Consider the following 9,184-nt stretch of genomic DNA (forward strand, 5'->3'; position numbering starts at 1 on the left):
CAATCCAATATGTTTATTTGCACTCATTATTAATTGATAATCATTATAATTCCCTAAATCATCCTCATCTAAATAAATTAATTTATTAAAATAAACATTTTAAAAATTTTTTTTTGTCTAGGTCGCACTCGGATTCAATATTGCTGCCAATATTTTCATAGTTCCAATATAAAAGTGATGAGTAAACACCATTTAAATTTTTTTTCTTTATAATTATATATTTATTCAAAACTTGTAAAAAACAATAACAAATATTGTGACAAACGTCAATCGATATATAAGTCACAATGAATGTTTCACATCAAGAATGATAATAAATAAAAAATCCCAATAAATTTAATAACCAATAATCAACAAAAACAAAATAAAATTATATAATTATGACCAAAATAACATATGTGCTTGTAAAATGAGTTTAAACTTTTATACATTATTGAAGAATATTTAAATATTTTACTAATAATGATGCAATGAAATCAAATCAATCGTGTTCTTGACATACTTTTTTAATTTCTAATATAAAGATGGTTAGTATCGATTCAAAAAGTAAAAAAAAAAAAAAATGGTTAGTAGCTAATCAAGTAAGCATTACTAAGTACTGCCTACAGGGAGCGTCAGAATAAAATAACATATTGCCTACTCTTTTGTCTCTTTATTTGACATGGTACTAGAAAAATTCTATAATAAAAGAAAATTGATGTGTTCAATTCCACGTTTATCTCGATGCTTAATCATGGTTTACTACAATGATCAATTTAAATGTTTAAATTTAAGTGAGAAATTATTTCAAAAGGCTAATTAAGGAAGAGAATTTTATTACTTTGGATTAATAAACGTGTTTTTTTTTAATCATTTTATTTTGACTTAAATAAAATTTTGGTTCTTCAAAAATCATTTATTTTTTGTTTTGGTTTCTATAACTTTTATTTTTATTTTAACCTACTAAAATTTAAAAAATTTTATAGATGATCGTTTTGATAAGCTGATGGTGACTCACTAATTAACTAATCAGACACAAGCTTCTCTTGGGGACAAATTTCTCCTTTTGCTCTTCATCTGCAATGATCTATTTGTTAGTTGAAGAAAAAATCCACACGGATCGGATTATTTGAGGTGCATATCGAAAGAGAATTGAATTTGGTTGGACAATATGTAGTTGATAAACAAGGTTCAATTTTAGCCAATTGTTTTTGTTTTTTTCTGGCAAATGGTTAAAACTGCATCTAGATTTAAATCTTACTAAGAGGTATATTAGAGATAAGAAATTATTAAAAAAAAGAACAATATGTTTGTTTTGTTCTTTTCGAACGTTCAAAAAGTAAAAATATAATTATCAGATCCGAGAGAACATATGGTTCCAAAAGGCGAATTGGATAATTTTTATAAGATTTTACTCTTGAACAAAAATCTAATGTTGTCAATTGTTCTTTCTTTTCTGTACTACATGAGTTTAAATCTTACTGAACTAGATATTAGAAATTGATGAAAAAAGAATAAGATATTTTTTTCGTATTTCATCATAACTAATCAATTAAGTAGCAATTGTAGATCACCAAAAAAAATATTTATTATCAACTATACTAAATATACACTAAAATTAGTTACCAGTATAAAATACATAGTAGCTAATTTTAAAATACCCAACATTTTTTATTTATTATTTAATTTATATCCTAACATAAAAAGTACAATCAGAACAATACTCAAAATAGAAATCCATAAAAAAAAAACCACCGATATTAAGATCGCTTAAAACAAAATTATATCCAAATCATCGGATTTTTTTTTTCGTTCAAGAATTCCACCTTCTTTTATTCTGTCTTGAACAATAATTAAGACCAATTCAATGTTTTTTGAATCTCCAGTAAAAATAAAAAATAATCCATTTATAATTTTCTATTACTTGAATTAATAGATCATCCAATTAAAAATGATAACAAAATGCATATCGATAAAACCATATGCAAATTGTATACTAAGTTCGCTAATATGACAATACATAAGTATTTAACCTGTTATATTAATACTTAATAAAGCAACTAATGACAAACATCAAAATAAAAAATTTTTAGAAGAAAAATTTTATTAAAAAAGATTTTTTTATAAAAATAAAACATTATTTTCATTTTTTTTGTTTTCCCCATATTCCTCAACCCAACAAACCAATGACTAATCTGACGAGATACTAAATTCCATTTAAGAGTTTGCCACTAACCAATGAATTGCTTAAGCAGACTGGTGAGCGAACTACTAGACCCAACTTGGTTATTTTTTATTATTTTTTTAACTTTGAAAAAGTATATCAATTTGTGGGCTTTCATGTGCAGTTATGGACTATTGTGGGAGAATGATTGGCATGAAAGACTAGAAAAACATTTTGGGCTTCAGCTCTCAGATTTTATAAAGTAGGTCAACAAACTACTATAAGAATGCAAAGACAAAAAAAAGTACTATAAGAATGCAATACCAAAAACAAAAGTACAATAAGAATTTACAAAAAAAAAAAACAAAAATAAAAGTATAATAAGAATTCCCTCCCAAACAATAAGAAACTATGAATGCAACCACATGGGTGTGCGTGATTGTTCATCACCTGATTCCTTAAACAAAAACTAACGAGTTCTTTTTTTTTTTTTTTGGTCATGAAAAGTAACAAGTTCAAATTTCACCTAGGACATGAAAAAGAAAAACATCTCGCGACGTACCCATTCAATCTTTTTATCTTGAATTATGGACATTGTTTCTAATCACATAATCCCTTTCGAAATTTTACTGTTAGCCTTTGAATACACTTGCATGCAAACTTTCAGCCATGTCATTTCATAAGATAAGATTATAAGGAAAGCAAACCAATTCTCACAAGCCTGGTGGCTTAAACAGAGGAACTGCATTGAAAAAGCCATCTACATCGATTGGCAGTTCAAGAGCACGCTTAAGGACAGCTGGAGTTGATGTCTGACCCTTCCAAGGGCTGAACCATGGACCTCCTCCTACTTCTAAAGCCGCCATGTTACTCGAAACATCCAGTATCAACTGACATTTACAAAACATTCGTGAGAATCTTCGAAAAACAATGAACAAGAACGAACTCATCGGTGATTAGTATAGACAGAGTAAAAACTAAGAAGACACCTTTCCCTTGCTGCCGTCGTATCTTCGTTCCCAAATTTGTAACTTTAGAATTCCGAAACATGTATCTTTACATGCTGGGGCAAGGCCAGCTTCCATTGTTGGAGCGCGTAATGTGGTACCGGGATCATCTGTTCTTGCTTCTAATTCAACCTGCCAAACTAGAATTTTAGAATATGCTGATTCTATCCATCGCCAAGATAAGGACGACCATCTAGATACTTAGTTTTTACTGGGACTTAAGTTCTATTTAAGTTGCAAAAAGCAATCCCCACTAGCTAGGTTGAAAGATAGAAATACTATACGCACACAAAAAATCAGTCACCAAATTAGCCACCATGTATAAATACATGTGTTATTTAAGATATTTTCAATGTGTATTTTGTATTTTAACATATATTTTATACAGGTGGAGGTGGTTGATTTGGTGTGTACACCTTAAAAACTATTTATTAGTAAAGGGATTCAAATTTCAGTTTATTGTCATAATGGAAAAAGGCCCTGTTAAGGAAGTAGAAGAGATAAGTTTGTATTGAAAATGTAAAAACTTCGAACCATTCAATACTTTGGATGAAGTGAAAGTTAAACTTCAAACTTAATTTCCGTTTTAATACTGCGTACATATAGGCTAAGCCGCTAAGCATAGACACGATTCGTGGACAAGGCACATAGTATCATTTGATTCATACAACAAAACCCACCTAGTGGAATAAAACTCTGTTGTTGTTAATACGCCTACAGTATGTATAGTGCGTCTGTGTAGCATTGCCCTTAACCATCAACGAATAATAAAATGTAATTAGAGAGATATAAATACCACATGTCTGCCATTGTCTGCTGACATAAACCAATAACCCCACGGATTAACTTCCCAGTTAACAACACCATTCCATGGCACAAATTCATAAAAGATTCCAGCATAATGAACTCCAATCTGCATCATATTGAAAGTTGCAGCATAGAATATATTAATATATTATCAACATTAGAGGGGGGCATCTGAAAGAAGGTCAACATAACAAAAAATCATCGTATGAAATTTTTTAGCAACATGACTTAAAATGAATGGATTAAAGGAATAACAATATATCATCAAAACTACATATTAGAATATGTAAAAAGAAGTTTCAGCGCAATTAAACCACATTGTAAAAAGCATTTACATTAGACCTAATGATCATCATGTTAAATGATGTCTGAAAATACAAGCTGGTTGGAAATCTGACTCCCTCAGTATTTTCATCCTTGTGCACAAGTTTATGAAAAATAAAGATTAAAACTAACATGTTTCATTCTAATAACACAAGGAAGGAGAACAATCAAATATCTGGGTATTACAAAAAGTTGGAGTAAATATAATTACAAGAGCCACATGATGCAGTACAAAGTTACCAGTGCAGCATTTTCATAAGTCTCTGTTATTCCAGGAATTTGCCTCAAACCACCAGCAGCTGTAAGTGCAATTTCGCCACTACCACCTTCAAAGACATTACATTGAACCTGCAACATTGAAAACTTAAGATGAATAAATATAAACTTTTTCCAAATAAAGGTGGTAATAACATGCAACCAGACATAATTGTGTTGCATAAAGAGCCGAATAATTAATATCTTAATGAACAATACAAGATCATCTTTGACGAAGATTTTATTTTTTACCCAAAACCATCTTCTTGGGAATCCTCCACCCCAATTCTTTTCTGAATAAGATGGGGCATTATTAAACTCAATCCTCTCGCCATCCCACTCTATCCAACCTGAGATTCAATATTCATATAAAGTAAATTCAAGATGGCATAAATGTTATATTTACAAACAAGAGTAACTAAATTTCAAAGCAGAAATGTTATTCACAGATGACTATCGAACATGATGCTGTCAATCTAGTCTCAGCACAAACATAAAATGTAAATGACATCATTTTCTCTTTTCCTTTACAGAATCACACTGTGGCTCTAGCAACAATTACATCCTTTCATCAATACGATATAGTTGATGTTTAGTATTTTATAGGTAGCAAAAGACTATATATGTCAATCAATTTGGCAAATGACATTAGTAGTTTAGAACCATAATAGACTCATAAATTTGGCAAACCAAATTATCATGTTTCATTCAGCCCATAAAAGAAATGAAGAGTACTAGATCACGATATAAATTAACAAGTGAATAGTTAATAGTCGAACTAGTAAGTATTAGCGCATGCCTGTTGATAATCCACCCGCCATGCATATTTGCCAGTGAGGTTCAAAAACAGGAAAAGCTGCAAGCCAGCCAGCTGTAGACTTCTGTGCAGACCCAACATCGCCCCAACCATAAACAGGGCGTGTACTATATTCCCAACGAGCTGTCTCCACTGTTTCTACATAATTTGACCTATAATTAAAGTTTGTGTCAAGTATGAAATATAACATGAGAGACAATGTAAAAAGAGCAATTTCGCCCCTACCTTCTATCATCACGAATGAAACCTTGATGCCAAAGCGGGGTAACTTGAAAACCTTCCAGCACTTTATTATCAAATTCCTAAACAAGGGACCAAGTAGGAAGCAAAATAAGTGCCAAAAAAAGAGAGAAAGAAATAAGACATTTTGGCAATGTACACTTATATCCAACTGATGACATGAGCATCTCAGAATATACACCCCATTTTGAGTTCAATTTTGATGCACTGACGGTGGCATAAAACGTTTTATATAATCGTCTATTAACATTCATTCTTTTTGGATAAATCATTCGCGTATTCAAGGTAAAAAGTAGTGATTGGATGCACATGTAAACATGTTTTAACAGTGCATTAAAATTAAATTTATCAATAGACATTTTAGTTATTTAAATATATTCTCAGAGAATCTAGAACACTTAATAATTTTCTAACATTTAGGAATAAAAGGAGTAATAATTTCAACATGGAAGAGACATGTGTAGTAAATTATAAACATTAACAAACCTGAGGGGGAAGCTCCTTGTTTGGAGGTCTCGAATTGTTCTTGGCCACAAAGGTGTTCCCCAGAATCAGTTCATGACGATCTACGACAATCTCAAATCCACATGACACGAACAATCATATAACGAACTTAACAAGAGAATAACAGAAAGCAGAAGGAGACTGACCTCCCCAGAAGTTTTGCGATTCCTCTGAGAACTGGCAAATGTACTTGTCATCAGCACCAAGAATTTGCGCACCGACACCGGTGAACCTAGGTCCGTACTGTGTCACCTCGAAGGGCGTGAGTTTCCTGGGAAAAGAAGGGCTCTCGACGGAGTACATAAAACAGAAGCTCTGGCGGCGTTCGGGAATGGAGACCTTGAAGTACCATCCCTCAAAGAACTTGCGAGCACTCCCATCGAAATGGTAACTGTAAAGTAAAAACAAAGAAAATCGCAACAGTAAATAACTGAATTGAAATGATAAAAGAGAGAATGTGGAGTAGTGAGTACTGACTGACCCGCTGTGAGGGGTGCGAAGTTGGCGGTTGGGAGGAGTGGGGGAATATGTGGGAGGTGGCGTGGGTTGTTGAGATTGGGTTGTTGCAGTGCACAGGATAGGGCGTGCTTTGGGTGTTGCAAGAAGGTTGTTGAAGAAGGTGGATGCCATGGATGGAATTTGGAATTTGGAAGAAGGATGCTCAAGGGAGAAACTGGAAAGTGTTGGGAGTTGGACATCTTTAACAGGGCTCGTGGTAGGGGTGTACAACAGAAAACCAAAATATATTTAACCAGTTAAAAAACCATAACTACATTTTGGTAAACCACTTTAACAAAACCATTTTAAAAATTATAACCATATTATTTTAAATTGGTTAACCAAAACTAAATTTAAAAAACCGGTTAACCAAAACCAAAACCAAATTTAAAAAACCCCTAATTTCAGTTAATCCTAGGACTGTACATGGTTATGGTTAATCCAAAAACCAAACCTATTTTTGGCTAACCAAATATTTAGTTTAAGTTAATTAACCAAACCTATTTTACATGACAAAACCGGTTATTAACCGGTTAGGAAATATAAAAACCGGTTTTTAACCGGTTATAAAAATAAAAACCGGTTTTTAAAAAAGGACTGGTTTAAAAAACTGATTTTAGAATAAAAAACCGGTTTTCACACTGAAAAACCAGTTTTTACACCAAAAAAACGGCTTTTACACTGGAAAACTGGTTTTTACACAAAATCAATTTTTTACATAGAAAAACTGGTTATTTTTACACCCAATAAATCAACTAATGCTTTCTTAATGAGACTTTAGCCATGTCACATCAAATTAGCCATACATGTATAGTAATGAGATTCAGATACTGTAATTTAAGATTTCAACCATCTAATAAAGAAAACAAATAAACTCATCAACTCAAACAAAAATAATGAAGAGTTTTGTTTCATCAAATTCCATTTTATGGAAGTTTATTGAGGTTCATGCATGCGGATTAATTCACTTCATTTTTTGGGATCTTATTATTAAAGGTTAGGGATTCTAAATTAAGAACAAAAGGTCCACAAAGACATTCTTTAACCAACCATATAACTTCAAAATAAATAACAAAACATGCATATATTCATACTTTACATCATATGCAGACCTTCGAAAATAATTTAGTATAACAAAAGGATTGTAATGTCTAGTACCAATACCACATTGACACGTTTACCACATATCTGTCCATTCATATAACTTCTTTGGAAACAAGATTCCTCCCATGAAATGAAAGAAATATGTATTTGTTAACTAGAGAATTGAATGCAGTGCATCAAATGACATAAACCTTATCAGTTTGCAGTGCTTAATCCTGAAATGACATTAAACTTTCCTCCAAATCTAGTTCCAAATGTATGATATAATTCAATTATAACACAAAGGTATAGAATATACAATAAGCAAGAGAACAATTCATAAGCAAGAGAACAAGGACTGGACTATAAAAAGTGAATCAAGATAATTCATGCAAATTAATGAAGTCCCAACTAATCAAAAAGTGAACCACTTATCAAAAGCAAACAACACTAGTCACATTGCAATAAGATAGAAAACAGAATTCATAAATTGAACATCCAAACAGAAGAAACAGAAAAACCCAGATAACATAAAATCCAAAACTAGGGGTTCTTCAAACCCAGATTTTATAGAACATAAGAAAACAGAAGAAACGCAGATAATAGAAATAGAAAACAGAAAAAACTCAGAACTCAGAAGACATTAATGGAAGAACCAAGGGCTTACCTCAACTGATGCGACGGCAGAACAATGACAACAATGGAAGGTCGAGGCAGAGAGATAGAGGCGCAAAGCAGAGTGAAGACGAGCTTCGGCAAGCCACCGATGAGCTTCGGCAAGCCACCGAAGAGCTCCGGCGAGAGCAGAGGAGAACCCAAAAAAAATACTCCGGCGGAGACTAGTTGAGTCAATAGCGCAGCAGCAACCGGTTGAGCCGTCGAGGGAGAGAGATAGAGGCGCGAATCAGAGTGAAGAGGAGAAGAGGATTTCGAGTTTTCGACGAGGTCCGGCGAGAGGCAGAGGAGAAGAGCTGTTGACGGCGGCGTAAAGAGAGATGGAAGAGGCGTAAGGTTGAGGTTGAGGGTGGAATGCTGAAGCGACTAGGGAATTAGGGATTAAATGAAAATGAGGGGTTTTTAAAATTTGGTTTTGGTTTTGGTTAATAGGTTAAAAATCGATTTTTTTTTAAATTTGGTTTTGGTTAACTAATTTTAAATAATATGGTTATAATTTTTAAAATGATTTTGTTAAAGTAGTTAATCGAAATATGGTTATAAATTTTTAATCGGTTAATTATATTTTCGGTTTTTTATTATACATTTGTAGAGATTTAGAGGAGAATTTGATCTCCAAAGTTATATGGAGTTTTAGTATTCTTTCATTAAAGAAAGAGAAAAAATTTGAATATAAAATTTTAGTATTCTCTAATTAAAAAGAGAGAAAAATCAGTATTAAATTATGGTTTAATTATTTTTTGGGTCTCTATAATTTCACTAAATTTTCAACTAAATCTTTATATTTTTTTTAATTTGGTCTCTATACTTTATTTTTTTCAATTAAATCCT

General features: G+C 32.0%; 1 protein-coding gene across 3 annotated transcripts; it reads right to left on the reverse strand.

The window, feature by feature from the left end:
- Nucleotides 1–2,500: 2,500 nt before the first annotated feature.
- Nucleotides 2,501–8,727, reverse strand: LOC130954054 (tocopherol cyclase, chloroplastic). 3 transcript variants are annotated; one of them, XM_057880791.1, is made up of 11 exons: nucleotides 8,346–8,710; nucleotides 6,579–6,770; nucleotides 6,244–6,488; nucleotides 6,080–6,159; nucleotides 5,579–5,655; nucleotides 5,336–5,505; nucleotides 4,789–4,886; nucleotides 4,522–4,629; nucleotides 3,947–4,063; nucleotides 3,133–3,282; nucleotides 2,501–3,033 (listed from the first exon to the last, which is right to left on the reverse strand). In XM_057880791.1, the coding sequence occupies exons 2-11, from the start codon at nucleotides 6,725–6,727 to the stop codon at nucleotides 2,857–2,859; spliced, it is 1,371 nt and encodes a 456-aa protein (XP_057736774.1). In that variant the 5' UTR covers nucleotides 6,728–6,770; nucleotides 8,346–8,710; the 3' UTR covers nucleotides 2,501–2,856. The 3 variants fall into 3 exon arrangements, with proteins under 3 accessions (XP_057736774.1, XP_057736773.1, XP_057736775.1); XM_057880790.1 differs by having other exon boundaries at nucleotides 2,502–3,033; nucleotides 6,579–6,795; nucleotides 8,346–8,727; XM_057880792.1 differs by lacking the exon at nucleotides 6,579–6,770 and having other exon boundaries at nucleotides 2,503–3,033; nucleotides 8,346–8,726.
- Nucleotides 8,728–9,184: the final 457 nt, after the last annotated feature.

This window comes from Arachis stenosperma, chromosome 10 (assembly GCF_014773155.1).
Source record: "Arachis stenosperma cultivar V10309 chromosome 10, arast.V10309.gnm1.PFL2, whole genome shotgun sequence".
Lineage (NCBI taxonomy): Eukaryota > Viridiplantae > Streptophyta > Magnoliopsida > Fabales > Fabaceae > Arachis > Arachis stenosperma.